Here is a 16356-nt window from a genome sequence, read left to right as displayed (position 1 = left end):
CTCTTAAATGCTTTCTTAATTAATAATTCTCAATAATTACTTGACGTCAATGACCAATAAACATTTCAAAGAAAGGAAGTTGCAGTTAAGTGCTTGATACCTCTGTTCCTACAATCACCATGCTTGGGTTCTTGAAGCTTTGATGAATCCAACAATAAAAACAGGGAGGGCCAAGGCTGATGTTTGTGAGGGAAAAAAATAAGCAGGAAAGCGTTACGCCTGTGCTTAACGAGGAGGGCAGCTGAGCAGCCACGTGGCCTTGCTGCCCACTGGTGCAATGGCAGCGCCAAATGGGTGGCACCGAGGGTGCAGCTGAGCTCCCCCAAACTCCAGTGCCCCAGCTGTGCTCCCGCAGCCTTGTGTGGGCACTGGGGGCCACTTTCCTGGGGCAGCACATGGCACAGAGCAGCCAGTGTCTGGGGAGTGCCGCTGCCGATCATCCTGGATCCATGGGGGCTACCACTGTGGTTTCATCCCACGGGCACTTGCTTTGTGCTGCCTCCTCCTTCTCCACCTCTGCCTCCACTTCCTTCTTCTCCTCCTCATCTTCCTCTTCCTTCTCCACGCGGTGGTCCATACTTAGGGCAGCATCTCCCAGGGTGTGATAGCACAGCCAGGTGCAATTTGTTGGATGGGAGTGGGGGGCACCCTGCTGCATCTGGTGTTGGGAAACCCGCTACTTATCGCAGTGCCCCAGCAGTAGCACAGTGCTGGGAGGGTTAACATCCTCCTTCTTCTTCTCCTCCTCCTCCTCCTCCTCCTCCTCTTCTTCCTCCTCCTCCTCCTTCTCCTCCTCTCAGCTTCAAAGCCATCTTAAAGCCTCTGAGCTGGAGCCCTGCAGTCCCCATTCCCACTCCTTTTACAGTATGTGCCGGCAGCTCCCGCTCCGTCCTGCTCCTTTCCTTCTTTGGTTGTCCCCGCGCTGGCTGCCCCGCGCCACTCCCCCTGCGTGCCCCGTGGGGCCGTGCCCGTGGCCATGGCCATGGCGAGGGGCTGCCCACAGCAGCACGGGGCTCGAGGTTTGCCGAGGTTTCTCCAGGACGGCGCTCGGTCCCTGCCAGCAGCCAAGATGGATGCCAGCCGGCTGTCAGGCATGGCAGCATGTGGGAGCTGCAATCCCTTGGCAGGCACTGGTGGCATCCTCCCATGGGGACAAGGGCCTGTTCTGAGGGTTGGGAGGGGAAACTGAGGCACTGCTGGCATTGGGAACTCTCTGGGTGCCAAAAGGGATCCCAGAGCAGGCATCACGCGTGTGCACGCAGCCAGGGCTGTTCCAGAGGGTGGGTGGCAGCAGGAAGGGAACAGCCTGGGGACAGGCTCGCAGCCACCGTGCTGGGACCCCATGTCCTGGAGTGTTTGCTTGCGGCCATGGGAGGGTGGCTGTAGCATGTGCTGCTGGTGGACAGATGGATGGACGGATGTGGCCACACTGCAGCTGCACTCCCCTCCTGGCCCCCAGCAGCGGGGGCAGCAGGCAGCTTGTGGAGCCTTTCACAGCAAACCTGCTCCAGGGGGCACAGTGCAGGGGCCAGGCGCAGCCATGCACTGATGGAGAATTGAGGTGAAACACACAGGTGGGAGCCCCATGCACCTAGGTGCTGCTGCCTGCACCGCTCTCTTTCAGGGAGCTGCCGGATGCGTCCCCATTCCTGCCTCTAGTGTGTCTCTCAGGTGATGCCAAGCTGAGTCTGCCTGCCGCCAGCTTTTATTTTAAGGCTGTGTTTTTCAGCTGCTCCTGGCTCTGTGTCACCAGCGCATGGTGGCCTGCTACCCAAATTCCAGCAGCAGCACGCGGGTCTGTGCCCCATGAGCTGGGGAAAGTGGGAGAAAGGCGCTGGGGCAGGGCAGCAGCTCCCAGCTTGGCCCTCGCTTTGCTGCTCCAGCAATGCTGCCCCATTTTTGGCTTTCTCGAGTTGCTGCAAGCCTGTGCTCGGGATGTTCTCTGGGCATGGGCAGGAGGAGAAGCCTGGGAAGGCACTGGAATGTCTCCTTTTGCTCCTGGCTCCGCAAGCCATTCCCTCTCATCTGGACTCGCTTCCCAACATCCACTCTACTCTAAAAGATGAACTTTTGCCATCTGTGAGGTCTGGCTGAGAAATGGAGCACTTAAACTGCACCCTCACCCCAAGTGGGGCACGCAGGGAGGATCTGATGGCTTCAAGTTCTCCTGCAGTCTCACAAAATAAACTGTGCTGTGAGTTCGTTGGAACATTGTAAGACTGAGCAAAGAGGGCCCAAGTATATCCCTGCTTCTGGTTCCCAGGTAGAACCTGAAGGTTTCTTCAGCTTCCTGTGTGAGCTGTGTGCTTCTTCCTTCCTGTCCCCATGTGGGGATATCCTGGGCTGAGTGCCCCTGTGTCTGGGGGCTTGGGAGCTGGGGCAGTGGTCCTCTTCTCTGTCCCTATCCTGTTCCTACTCCTGCTGTAGATGCTCAGGTGCCGATGTTGTTCCCACCAGATGCCAGCCTGCTCCAGCAGCCTCTGGGCCTTCAAAGGAGGGAGGGACGAGTGTGTGGGATGGGAGGCATGAAGTGACAGGGTGTGCGATGGGAGGTGTGTGACAGAAGGTGTGTGATGGGAGGACTGGGTGAGCTCAGCAGCTTTCTGGTCCTTTGAGCAGTGGCTCAGGCTTTGTTTTTGCTGCTAACACAGCAGGGTTGGATTCACCCCAGAATGAGCACTGCGAGGTGAGGAGTGTGCTGGGTGTGCAGGCTGTGGGACAGCGCTCACCATCCTTCTGTTCCCCCATCCCCATGTGTGGGAAGCAGTCCTGAGCTCCTTGGCTGTGCTCTGGCCATTCTGCCACAGCTGCTGCCCCAAGTTCATGGAGTGGAGGTGGGGAGACTGGGGCTGCGGGGCTGCTTCAGCTGGCTGTGTGCCCCTGGCCAGCTCTGCAGACACGGGGTAGGGGATGTAGCCGTGCTGGCGGTGCTGGCAGTGGTGCCCTAGGAGCAGGTGTCCCAGCGTGACCCAGTCGGCAGCACGGGATGCCTGGAGTTCCCGTCCTCCTTGGCCCTGTCTCAATGGGACTCAGCGCCAAGAGTGGAGGAGGTGGCTGCTGTGTGCAGCCGGCACTGCCTCGACCCAGCTGGGATGCAGTGCATCCCTACCTTTTTTACTCATTTTTCCTCTTGCCCTGAGTATCCACCCCTTCCCAGCAGCACCCCATTTCCAGTCATTGAGCTGCATCCCTCAAGAGAATTTTGGCAAGGAGTCAAGAAGAATGCGAATCCCCAGCACATTTTGGGGCACATCTCCTTCCCTCAGGAAAGTGCAACAGCGGAGCAAAGCCTGGTGTGAGCTGAATGTTTGGCATGGATGTCTGCTCACCCATAGCCTCAGGCAAACAGCGAGTGCAGCCAGAGTGAGTGTTGGCATCCCTGGCTGTGCTGGCTCCATCCCTGACTGTGCATGATCCATCTCTGGCTGTGTTGGCTCCATCCCTGGCTGCAGGCAGTGCAGATCTCTGCCCTCTGGGGCTGGGTCAGCATCCTGTGCTGGTGTCCTCGGTACTGCTGCTGCTCTCCAGGGCACTTTGAATCACAGAGGTATTTTTAAAAACCCAGTGCAGGCATCAGCATTGCTCCTGGGCTGGGTCTGTTCCACAGCTGGGTCTGCTCGGCACAGCCGGAGCACAGGGGGTCTCGCTAGCCCCATCCCTCTGCAGGACCTGTGCTGCAGCCATGCCTTGCTGAGCTCAGTGCTGCCCACCTGCTCCTTCAGACAATGCAGTGTGACCGTGGCTCCTGCTGCAGCACTGCACCTGCTGCCCGCTGGGTCCTGCGCAGCGGGGAGGGCCGGCAGCCAATGACCAACCTGTGCTGCACAGTGCATCCCTCCCAGCCGGGACCAGCACTTCCATCCCACTGCTCGCACAGCCTCGCACAGAAATATCCCTACTTTCTTCTGCACATCCCTTCGTGGCTGTGCTGCGGACACCTGACCTCTCTGGGGTGCTGGGGTGTGTGCCCGGCTCTCGGGCAGTGCCACTGTCACCTTCATCCCATTGCAGCGCTGGCTGAGCTCTGGCGGCAGCAGGGCAGCCTCATGCAGCAGCCTGGCTCCTCACACCAAATCCAGGAGCAGGCACGGTAACAAATGTGCAGTCTATATTTAGATACAGCGTCTGGAGAAGCGTCACAGTGTTGCCAGCGGATTTTACTATTCAGCGCAGGCAGGTTTCCCCGCTCCTCCCGCTTGATGCTACCTTTGCAGAAAAGCTCATCAAGGACACGCAGCAGCAGCTGGCAGAGCACCCCAACAGCCAGAACACTGGCACCACCACCTCAGGGCCTGGAACTGCAAGGGATGTGCAGAGTAGAGCAGAACATTCCATGGAGCCTGGGACAGGCACTGGCTCCAGGTCCTTTGGTTTTGGCAAAAGCCTGATTTTGTTGCATGGAAACGTCGGCTCAAAGCTGGTGTGAGTGGCCGGGGGATTAGAGAGAATTTCCCAGCTGCAGCCGGGGCCCTGCAGACTCATGAGGAGTTCCTGCAATCCTGAAACGCAAGGAGTGTTGTGCAAAGCAGGAAGGTCCCTGTGCAGAGCCAGACTGCTCCAGGTCAGGTGCCATCCCTGACAGTGTGGGATTGGTGCCGGGATGGGTGGGATGAGATTTGCATAATGGTGCATGATGCTCACATCCTGGATTTTTCCTCCATTTTGCAATGCTGCAGAGGTTGTTTGGAGCAGCTGCTCTACCCACACTGGGTTCTGTCCCCTCCTGAAGTCTCTGCTCCCAGCTGCATGTGCCGGTGCTGTGACAGTGCCATGCTGGTGCCAGTTGCACACGGACAACCTTTTCTCCAGTTGCCGTGGTGCACTCTGCACCGGCAGCACTGGGACACTTGAGGACACCTCAAGGACTGTGAAACTCGCTGACGGCGCTGCTTCGCAGCTGCATCTCACTGCCTTCTGGCAGCATGTGGGAGATAAGAGCAAGCTGAGCCTGGGGCTGGGAGCCCCGTGCCTGTTCCCAAGGGACTGTGAGCCCCCTGGGAGCAGGGATGGAGGCAGCTGCCTGCTTGAGGCCCGGCAGCCTTTGGGAAGGAGAAGGAGGAGGAGGAGGAGGATGAGGAAGGCACCTGACCATGAGGCAGCAGTCCAACTAGTTGAAGCAGCTCCTGCTGCTGTTTGCATAAGTCGGCACAGCATGGCTGGGGCTGGGGACGAGCGGCTCCACCCGGGCACCCATGGCGTGGAGCTGTGTTCGGGGTGCTGGGATCTGGGGGGGCTGCAGGGTACGGGGGTCCTTCACTTGCCTCGAACATTGTAGGGGTTTGAAGCTTTACACATGGAGTGCACAGGCTCTGTGCGAGGGGCCTGGCTGGAGACGCAGTGCTGCGCTCGCAGTGACATTGGAGGCGAAGGTGGCAGTGCACAGGGACAGCTGGTCCTGCTGCCACCCTGCAGTCCCCAGCACCCAGCGCAGAGGCATTGGGGGGACGGATGGCCTCCTTTGGGCAGGAGATGGATCGGATAAAAGCGAGGCGCAGAGGCGGCGGGGCCGGGTAACTGGAGCTGTTCACATGACTGGGAAGTGCTGCCAGGCGCTGGGACCATTCAGAGTTGATGAAGGTGGCACATGGAGCAGTCTCCTTAACCCCTGCAAGCCTTGCCATGGAGATGCGCGGGGCGGGATGCTCAGCTCAGAAATGGGAACGATGCTGCTTGAGCAGACATGGTGGTGAAGGCAGTGGCATAGGACATGGAGTGGGACAAGGGGCAGTGACGGGTCTGCTTTGGGCAGCAGCAGTGATGGGCTTCACCCATGGCTGGAGAAGGGGCTGAGTGCAGCTCTCAGCAGCGCCCAGGAGCCCCTACCAGCCCCCAGCAGCCCTCACCAGTCCCCCCAGCCCCCCCAGCCCGCATCCCCAGCCACCCCAGCAGCCCCCAGCAGCTGCAGTGGGGAGCGGCCAGGCCCCACCCAGGTGTGCAGCTCCCTGCGCGCCTATCGGTGCCTCTTGGGCTGGGGTTTTGGGAAAGGGAAAGGTGTGGTCCCTTGCAGGGGGTAATTTTCAAGAGTGCAAAGCTTTGTGTTCGTGTGTGATCGCCCTCATTTGCATTTACTCCTAAATGAGCATTTTGCCCTCAGAGGGATTTTTCTATCTGCAGATCTCAGAGCACTTTCATTCTGGGGTGAGTCACTTTTGGGGGGAGAGAAGGGAGTGCCCACTCCTTTGCAGGAGCAGCTAGGCCAGTGGCACCAGCCCCAGCACCCTGCTACACCTGCAGCTGCCGGCAGAGCCCAGATGCCAGGCAGCTGACTGCCCGGGTGGGATTCCTGCCTGCTGCCGGGGCACCAGCTCCAATGCAGACATGGGCAAAGCAATGCGTTGTGTTTGTTGGTGTGGCTGTGGGAAATCCCCATGTGAAGCATGTTGTTCCAGGGAAAGTGCAGCTGGGTGGTGCCGGCATGCCCACAGCCGGCCCGGAGGTGTTGACCATCACCCTGCAGAGCCACGTTCACAGCTGCCAGTCACGGGACACGAGTCCTGTAACAACCAGATCCCATTTTGCCTTCCCATGTGTCAGTTCCCCCACTATAACCATTGGAACTATTCCAATATATCCCCGGATCCCGTGGGGCAGCAGGCAGGAGCCGGCACGGGCAGCGCTGCCTGCAGCAGGAGGTGGTGGAGCCAGGCAGGAGGGCTGGGCACGGCTGGTGCTGCCACCCCCGCTGGGATATGGGCCCAGGCATGAAGGAGCAGGCCTGGTGGGAGGTGCGGAGAGATCGGAGTAGTTTTGCCGTTTCTACGGTGGTTTTCATCCTTGGACATCTTGCGAAAGCTTTGTTTTCCATGTGGGAGCGGGGCACAGCGAGGCTCTCCTGAAGTGCAGAAGGAGCAGGGTGAGCACAGCACGTTGCTGGGCCCCTGCTCACCCCCAGAGCACACTCCCAGAAACTGGGATGGACTGTGCCATGCATGGGGACACAGCACTTACCATCCCTGGGGGTGGCCAGGCACAGGAAAGGAGGGAAGGGGTGTCTTGGCCGTGAGAATCAGGGCTTGTAGAGCATGCAGGTGAGTATGCTGGGAGGATGCAGGTGTCTTGGAGCCTGTGGGCAGGGCAAGAAGGGCAGAAAATAATGCGGTCCTCTCCTCCTCTCCTCGCCCAGAGGGGATTCTGGTGACCAGCAGGAGATAAAGCTCCATTGGGGGTCATACTGCGTTTGGTTTTGGTGCTGAATGCCCTGACCCCAGTGTCACACTGAGCATGCCTGTGGCAGTGTCACGGTGTGGTTGGACCTGCTCAGAGCTCAGGCTAATGCGGAAAGATCCTTCTTGTGCCTTCTTAACCTGGGCTTGAACCTTCTCCATCTCATCTCCCACCTCGCCCTGATTAGCACTAAGTCAGTGCTCTGCTTCCTCATGGTGCCAACAGCCCCATACGGGTGTGGATGCTGCAGTGCCAGCCTGGAGGCAAGAGCATTTCCCATTGCCCCTGCCACAACAGCCGGAGAGTGCTCCTCACGGGAGGAAGGGTGAGCTGATCCTGCGGGCGCTGCCGTAGACCTAATAAAGGGATAGCACAGGCAGTGCTGTGTGGCAGTCAGCAGATTATCCCCACTCGCTCCTCAGCTAGATGTGTGGCATTTAGGCTGGCTTCAGCCTCAGCTCTCGCTTCACAGACGCAGTTCTGCTGACATGGAGCAGAATGTGCCCCAAATCCCCAAATCACGGCCCTTCAGCCGCAGGGCTGGGCTGTGCGCCAAGCCAGGACCTTCATGGAAGGAGGAGATTTTGGTGATCGTAGTTCATCCCCCACTGTCCTCCCCTCTTCTGCCGGTGCTCAGCTTTAAGATGGCAACCACACCGGTGTGCTACGATGGGAGAGTGCACCGATGTGCCATGGATGGAGAGTGTGCCGATGTGCCGCAATGGGAGAGCGCACTGATGTGCCGTGGATGGAGAGCTCGTGGTCCCCAAGGCTGCACTTCTCAGGGACCAAGGGGTGACAGTGCCTGCAGGGGGTGGCCCTGGTGGCACTCTGTGTTTGCTGGGTGCCTCTCCCTGTTGTTTCCCAGTGTGCCCCAAAAGCCTCTGGGCTTCTCCGTGTCACAGCTGCAGGTCCACAAGCGAGGCTGATGGATTCCAATGCCACAGGCTGGAGCTGGTGTGGCTGGGGGAGGTTTACAAGTGCGGTGACAGTACCCTCCTGCCCCACAGCCACCCCACCCGCCCCCTGCCCACAGCCATCATGTGGCTGCTGGCGCCCGGAGCGTGGCAAGAGGAAGGTCTGAAAATAATCGCCGGCTCATCCTGTCCTTTTGAAAGCCGGGAGTTGCCGCTGTGGGGAATTTTGGTGACAGCAGACTGGCTAACGGTCAGCTCCCCGCTGAGTCAGGCACTGGCCTCATCCCACAGCGCAGCCTGTGCTGGGGGGAACCGCTGTCCTAGGGGCTCCCTGCCGGCCTCTCTGGGCACGGGCTGGGACAAGACCCAGGCCACCATGGCGGTGTGCAGTGTGACTGCGACACGGAGCCCACACAGACAGCGGTGGGTACAGTATTAGAATGCAGCTCCACAACCTGCGATGTAGGCACTCTGCTGCTCCCCTTCTTCCTAAACTCGGCACACCTTTGTTTAAAATGTTCCAGTACACCTTTGTTTACTCAGGGCATTATCACACTATCTCAGGCTCCTTTATTCTGGGTCCATGCTGTGACTCAAGGATAGTTTAGTGCAATTTATTCCATCTTTGCGCCGTATCAAAGATATCCTGGCAAGTTCATGTTTATTGTTTGTAGTTAATGTTTAATATTTCCTATTACTCGCATCTTGTGGTTGATCTTAATTATACCCTTCTAATGTAAGACAAAAGTCAGTGAATGAGAACACTTTCATCGTGCTTTCGGCTATGGCTGTGCTGCAGACCTTGGGCAGCTCTCTGCGCTGCCCGCAGTGCTTGGCTGTGCTGCTTGTCTGCATGGAGCTGTGCATGGAACAGTGCAGAGCTGTGTGTAGAGCTGTGCATAGTGCTGTGCATAGTGCTTTGCATGGAGCTGTGCAGGGAGCTGTGCGTGGAGCTGTGCAGAGTGCTGTGCATAGTGCTTTGCATGGAGCTGTGCAGGGAGCTGTGTGTGGAGCTGTGCAGAGTGCTGTGCAGGGAGCTGTGCACAGTGCTGTGTGGGGAGCTGTGCATGGAATGGTGCAGGGATCTGTGCAGGGAGCTGTGCAGAGTGCTGTGCAGGGGGCTGTGCAGGGGGCTGTGAATGGAGCTGTGCATGGTGGTGTGTGTGGAGCTATGCGTGGAGCTGTGAAGGGAGCTGTGTAAGGCTGGCACTGCAGCCAGGGCTGCCCCATGCTGCAGCAGTGCAGGCAAACAGTGGCTGATTCTGAGGAAGGAAGGCCCGGCCTGATGTTTGCTTTGTCCGAGTTTAAATGATAGCGCTGTTTTTCCTTCTGGCTGGGCTGAATCATTAAAAGAAATCAGTACCAATTGAAAACAAAAGAGAGTGCAGAGGGCAAATTCTCCTAACCCCATGGCTGTGCGGAGCTGGGCAGCTGGAAGCTCTCTCTGCCCCCTTCCCCCCAAAAGCAGCACCACAGCGGGGCAGGCCCCAGTGCTGCAGCCCCACAGCTCTGCAGGAGGGGTGGCAGTGGCCCCAGAACTGCGGGGGCTATAAATAACGGGGGGTGGGGGGTGGGGAGGGGGGCAGCAACACAACCTGACACTGTGCTGCTCCTTCGGTGACATTTTGTCAAATGCCAGTGGGCAGGGGGACTGCTTATCTGCGGCACGCGCTCCGGTGACCTTCACAGCGCTGGCCAGGTGCCTCCTCGCTGTATTTACTCTTATTTATAGCTCTCTCCTCCACCATCCTGTGCCCCCCTCCTGGCACCAGGGGCAGCCGCCCCTTGCCGTGCTCTTATCGGGGAGTGGGGCAGGAGCTGGCACGGCCCCGCAGTGACAGCCCTGGGACAGGCAGGTGCCGGCTATAGGGGCACCCAGAGCATGGTCTGTACCCACGGGGCACTGAGACAGTGGCGTGGCACCAGTGCTGCTGCCCCAGCCAGAACAGTTGCACGGTGCCTGCCTCCTGCACGGCCGTAATCCCCATTTCAAGCAGTCTGTAAGTACGGATTTCCCCAGTAAGCGTGGACGGCTCTCTCCAAACCCCTGCCCAAGGTGTTTCTTTCCTTTTCAGAGCTCAGGGTGCAGAGTTACCACCTGCAGCAGGGCCGTGGTGGCGGCAGCCCATGGGGCTCTGGATTTTCTTGCCTTGCAGCCAGGATCCAAGAGCTAATTTGGAGCTCTGTCTCCCGTGTGTGCGTGAATGTGTGTTTATCCCTTAATGCCTTGAGCAGGCACTTAGCGGTGGGGATGGAGCAGCAGTGAGTCACAGCCCTGCTCCCTGTGAGGACACAGCCTCCGGCCCCTTCCTTCACCCTCCCCGGGAAGCCCCCTCTTTCCTTCCTTTTTTTGTTCATTAGACGCAGAGAGCGGCAAAGTGGCATGTGAGTGACAAGCCAATTGCACAGCGCCCTGGGGACATGTGGCGGTGCAGATCTGCCCTTCCAGCTTAACGGAGATTAAGCCATGGAGAGGCCGCCGTGCCCCATCCGTGCCGGCAGACTTCAGAGCCTTGCACTCGTGCAGCACCGCTGAGCACGGGCACGGCATGCCCGCTGCGTCTGGAGCTGTGCTGCAGAGCACTTGGCCATGACTTCAAGGGCCTGCAGGCAGGAGGCTGCAAGATAAGGGCCTGTGCTGCCTCAGCGCTGTCCCTGAGGTGTGGGCGCAGACTCACTGGTGCCACACGTGGGGGAACCCATTGCTCTCCAGGAGCCCCCAGGCTGACCATGACCACACTCACTGCTGGCTGGTCAAGCCTGAGGAGCCCAAGTTCACATTGCAAGAGAAGAAAAAACATTTCCCATCTTGTTAATCCAATATTTGAAATAGAGCCGGGCTCCTTTCTCAGCAGATAAAACCCCACAAACTCCCGCTCTGAAATTAGTGCTGCTCCAAAGCAGGAGACAAAGCTGCAGACCTCCTGCCCGGGGCCATGGCACACCTACTGTGCCCGTGCCAGTGCTGGTGCCTGGCTGATCTCAGCGGGCTCCGCTCAGATGTGACTCTGGTCAGCGGCTGCCCCAGCTCCCAGGCAGTCCCCAGCTATGATGGGACATGAGGAGGCTGTCCCCTGCCTCTCTGCTGCCGCTGCTCAGGCAGTTGCTCCCCAGCAAAGGCACAGAAGAGACTTGGGAGGGTTCACTGCCTGGAAGAGGCTGCACTGTGCTTTCTTGGGAAAGACCTTGGCAGAGCGGGGCCCCAGGACAGAGCTGTCACCACGGTGACCTCTGGATGTCCCTGAGAACTGGTCCCTCATGCTCTCACTGCTCCTGGCTCAGCCGTGGTACACAGGGATGCTGGGTACAGGGAGTAGAGAGCTCCTGGAGCCCAGCTATCTCCACAGCACAGCGCAGGGATCCTGGGCACGGCCAGCTCTACCTGAACCCACGAAATGAGCACAAAGCCCCAGTGCACAGGTCCCTGCACATCTCCCAGGCAGGCCATGCTCCCAGTATTGAGGCTCTGGTTCTGTGTCCCCAGAGGATGTAGGGCTGCGGCATGGGGACACCCTGGAGCTGTTCCTGCTGCTGGATGGGTTGGACATCGCAGAGCTCCCTGCAGCTCTGGCTGCAGCCACGTTGCAGTGTGCACAGGCCAGGTGTCCGGGCTGGAGGATGCCTCCAAATTTTTGAGCATGTCTCCATGGGTGTTTGCTGGCTGCACACCAAGAACCCATGGCTGATCTTCCTACAAACTCCCGAGTAAAATTAGAACAAAAGTTCACTCCTCTCCCAAGGCAGCAGGAAGTGGAAAGGATGGGAAAAGGGAGAGCTGGAGCAGATGAGGTCCCATGCCCACAGCAGCCCCGCACCAGTACCTCACTGGTACCACGCTGATACCGCACGAGCACCAGTTCACAGACCGCACCTGTGCTGCTGACCTGAAAAGACCCCTCCTGCTGAAAGCCTGGCACATGGCCTGGCACAGGGGTGCGGGGTTCTGGGGCACTGGGAGTTCAGGAGCATCCACTGCAGATGCTGCCTGGGGTCACTGCGGTGCCGGGCACCAAGTGCCCGTCTCCGGGTGCCCGGCTGGGGCAGCTCCACGGCATTGGATTGCAGGAGTTTATTTTTACCCAGCCCTGTTGCCAACGGGGACGTGTCACATCTGCGGAGTTGATCAAAAGACGTCCCAAGCACTGGTGTCAGCTGCTCCTTGTGATCTCAGCACCAAGAACTTTTCCCTTGTGGCATATCAAAAGGAGCAGGAGATTTTGTCTGCTTTGCTATTTTTAATTGAACATACACACACGTATATATGTGTGTGTATGGCTTTTCTAAAAATAAAGCCCTTTGCCTGTGTTCCCATGGGAAGATTTAGGGAGAAGGGGGAGCCAGAGTTGTTGCAAAAGATGAGGAAGACAGAAGCACTGCCTTTGGCCTTCCTGCAGCTCGCTTTGAGATCCCTGTCCCCCTGCTGTGTAGCAGAGCAGAGCCCGTCAGCGCCGCACAAGTGGAGGCCACTGTGTTTTTCTGCCTCTCTCACGTGCTCAGATGTTTGCCTGCTTCGAAATCCATTTGCTATGTAAACAAACTTGCTTCCCTCATCACCAGAAAACTCCCCTCGGGCAGCCAATGCTGGGGCGATGCGCACAGACCTTTCACCCTGGGCCGGAGCCCCGTGTTTTGCTGGGGATGCACGGGGGGAGTGGGGCAGGTGGGCGCAGCTCTGTGCAGGCAGCGAGGAGCCAGGTGGGAGCAGGGCAGGTCTCAGCTGCGCTCGGTGATTCAGTGGATATTTTTAGCTCGGTTCCTAGAGCTCTGGTCGCCCCACATGCACTCAGACAGCGATGATCTCTGTGCCATTCTTCCCTTCTTGCCTGTGCAAGGAGCCTGAGGGGCCCTCCCTGCAGTGCCTTGGGGCGTGCACCTCCCCAAGGAGTGTTGTGCTGCCACGTAGAAGGAATGGGGACAGGATAAGTGGCACAAAGCCGCCCTGCAGAGCCTTGCCCTGTGTGTTGCGTATGTGTGCGCCCATGGCCCTCACCCGCCTCTGTTATTGCAAGGGGTAGCAGGATGAGCCCTGGGTGCCGGCCATGCATCATCAAAGGCACCACGGGCTGCACTGCCTGCTGCCGCACACCAGGCTCTGCTCATCTGGGCTCAACACGTGCCCGGTGCTTCCGTTTTATTCCAAAATGCCACTGCTGAGGTCTGAGCAATGTGCTTGAGAGGAGGCGACGCATGTGGGGACCCCAACAAAACCCCATGCACTGTGGCTGCACACTCACTGCTGCTCTCCTCTCTCCCCAGTACGAGGTGTCTGGTGAGGAGCACCTCTACTCCGACTTCCCTGAGATCGATTTGTCCCAGCTGGATGCCAGCGACTTTGACTCGGCCGGCTGCTTCGGTGAACTGCAATGGTGCGCAGAGCACTCTGAGACTGAGTCCAGCCAGTACAGCACTGACGACTCCGAACTCTTCCAGGTACCCAGGGGACACGGGGACATGGGGACGCAACCCTCCATGCACTGGAGGCAGTACCACATGTGTGGCTCATGCTGGGTGACAGCCGAGCACTAGGGACCCAAAGGCAGAGGTGTGGGGAGCACAGGGTGCGTGGAGAAGGGAGGGAAGGAGTGGTGGAACCGCTATTAATATCCCTTCCCCAGCTGATTAGTGCTCCCATTAATTTGCGCGCTGTCTGTAAATGGAGCACGCAGAGTAAGGCTAATGAGGAGGTGCTGGAGCCGCCCTTCCCAAAGCTCTCCCTCCTCCCATGCCGTGGCCTGGATGTGCCCATCCTCCCAGGGCTGCCATGCCCTCCTGAGCATGCCTGGGCCCTTGACATGGAGGCCAGCTTGGCCAGGTCACCTGCAGAGGGTCACTTTTGGAGAAGGAGGAGGATTTGTTCTTAAAGAAAAGGAACAACAACAACAACAAAAAGGCCCAATATTTTCCAACCTGGCCATAATAACAGCCCTCTGGCTTTGGTGCTATGCTGATGCTGTGCTTGAAAGTGGTCCAGTCCCGCTGACGGACCTTCATCACGAGATGCATATTTTCCGCTGAACTTCCTGGGGAAAAGATAAACAGAAAAGAAACGCAAAAGACAGGCCAATGAGGCACAGCAGAGTATGATGAAATGTATCCCACTGAACTCGTGTGCGCTGCAGTCTTGTGCCAATAACAGGAGGAAAAGAAACGGAGCCAAAAATGGAGTATCCTGCTGCCTTTCCCTGGAGCCTGATCTAGTAACTGCGAGCAAGGTTAGGGCATAGAACAAAAGATATTTAATTTTCAAACAAGAAGAGAGGAGCAAGGGAAGCTGTGTGCAGGCAGCAATCCTCCTCCTGAGCCTGACTTTGCTCCCATTCTAATTTGATGCTTGCTTCTTGTTGAGTATGGTTTATGTTAAGGATATTACAGAGGAGGACCAAAAGGTACCTGAATCCCTCTCCCTGCTCCTTTCAGATAATAGACAGCGAGAACGAAGCGCTGCTGGCGGCCCTCACCGAGACATTGGATGATATACAGGGAGATGACGTGGGCCTGGCTGCCTTCCGATCAATGGAAGAGGGGGACACGCTCAACCATGCCTACACCTCGCCTGCCCCCTCCCCCAAACCCGCCGCCCCGGTCACGGGGGGGCCGCCCCCGGCCCCCGAGGTTGATGAGCTGTCTCTAGTAAGAACCCACTTCCTACTGTTTAAGGTGGATTTGGATGAGCCCCTGATAAGCCGGCTGCATGGGTATGATAGGAAGCAAAGGTCTGAATTTTTTCATTCTAGGCTTAAAACTCTCTTTAACCGTCAATACCAAAGCATATACTTGTATTGTATACGTATACATGTTCTGCATCATTGCTGTCACCTCCATTGCCATTCTCACGGGAACAAGCTGGGTGCTGCTGTGTGTGTTCCAGTATCTATTTAAGGGGGTGGAGGTGGGTGCCACCCACAGGGGCTGTCACGAGGTGGGGGCTGGTATGGCGAGACCCACAGCCCCTGTTAACGCCAGGCAAGGCTGTGGGGCTGCCCGGGGCTCCCTCCAGCACATCGCAGCGCCAAGGCCCACCCTGTATCCCCAGGACCAAGCTCCCACTGCTCTCTTATGAGGGACAGAGGGGACTTAGCCTGAGCATGAGCACCGCCCACAGCTTGCAGCGGGTGGGTGTAACCCCCCCATGCTTCCTCCACAGCCCCCTCAGGGCTGTGTGACCTCAGTCCCTATAGCCTGGAAACGGAGCATCTCTCCTGGTCCCCTGCACTACCAGGCTCAGCCCCGCTCCCCGTATTCCTGCTGCAGCATTTGCTGCAAACCTCTGCCATTCTCGGCAAGTCCGCGGGGATGGGGGCACCTGCCCCGCTCCCTCCCGGGGCTCACGCCCACCCCAGACCCCCCGCCCTGCACGGGGTACCCCCAGCCCCTCACTCTTGTGGGGAGGAGTGACATCCAGTGGTGAGAGCGCGCATTTCCACTTCCCACGGCCCCGGGAGCAGGTGGGTGTATATATCACACACAATATGTATGTGTATATATAGGATGTATACGTTGCAGGGGGAGGGAGAAGGTGCTGGTTGCTTCCACCAACAGGAGCTGCACACCCAAAGCCCCGGCTGATGCGCTGACCTGGGCACCCCCATTCCTATCACCCCACAAACATCCCAGTGTGCAACCCAGGGCAGCCCAGATCTGTGCTCCCGTGCAGTCCTGCGGAGCCCCTGCGGTTGCCCTGTGCTGAGCTGCTGTTGCCTCTGGGTGCAGCACAAAAAGCTGTTGTTGCTGGGCGCGGTGGTTTTTTTTCCTGACCAAAAAAAGGTTTTTGAGCAGAAGTGTTATGCTAACCTGGCTGTAAGAACTGTGTGCGACCTCAGGAGAACCCCACTCCGACCACCCCCAGGACTGCAGAGTCCCTGGAGGAAGTGCTCTGCGGGAGAGCCCCAGCCCAACACACTGGGGCTACATCTGCACAGTGCTTTGCGAGCTCGCTAATGAGCGGGGGCCTCGTTCTTAGTGTTACAGCTGAACGAGCCTTGGGGAGCACCCAAGACTGGCCCAGATCAGTCACCATGTAAATATGGACTCTGTCACCGAAGGACAGAGCTGATGGAGTGTGGCATGGAACACTATGACAGCTCCCGTGTGGTTGGAGTGGGGATGGCCCTGGGAAGCAAATTCTCTTGCCCCTGCCCCACATCCCCACTGCCCCTGTGCTGCTCCTGGGCGTCGGGCTGTGGGCACTGAGAGGTGTCAGAGCCCTCCTGCCTCTTTCCCCCGCACTGGGAGGTCGGCACTGGGCACAGCCCGCAGCCCCCTGCGCGCGGTGCTC

At 58.4% G+C, this 16356-nt stretch overlaps 1 protein-coding gene across 4 annotated transcripts in view; it reads left to right on the top strand.

Annotated features, from left to right (window-relative positions):
* The window catches only part of PPARGC1B (PPARG coactivator 1 beta), a 39945-nt gene that overhangs the window by 12006 nt on the left and 11583 nt on the right, over nucleotides 1–16356 (top strand). For 2 of the 4 annotated variants that reach the window (XM_021410891.1, XM_021410890.1), the window contains exons 2-3: nucleotides 13338–13511; nucleotides 14499–14711. In XM_021410891.1, coding sequence (XP_021266566.1) covers nucleotides 13338–13511; nucleotides 14499–14711 — 387 coding nt within the window. Of the gene's footprint in view, nucleotides 1–13337; nucleotides 13512–14498; nucleotides 14795–14965; nucleotides 15527–16356 lie in introns of those variants that run through there. The other 2 variants (XM_021410892.1, XM_021410893.1) reach the window with 2 other exon arrangements.

This window comes from Numida meleagris, chromosome 12, assembly GCF_002078875.1.
Source record: "Numida meleagris isolate 19003 breed g44 Domestic line chromosome 12, NumMel1.0, whole genome shotgun sequence".
Taxonomy (NCBI): domain Eukaryota; kingdom Metazoa; phylum Chordata; class Aves; order Galliformes; family Numididae; genus Numida; species Numida meleagris.
This window is presented reverse-complemented; position numbering and strand designations above follow the sequence as displayed.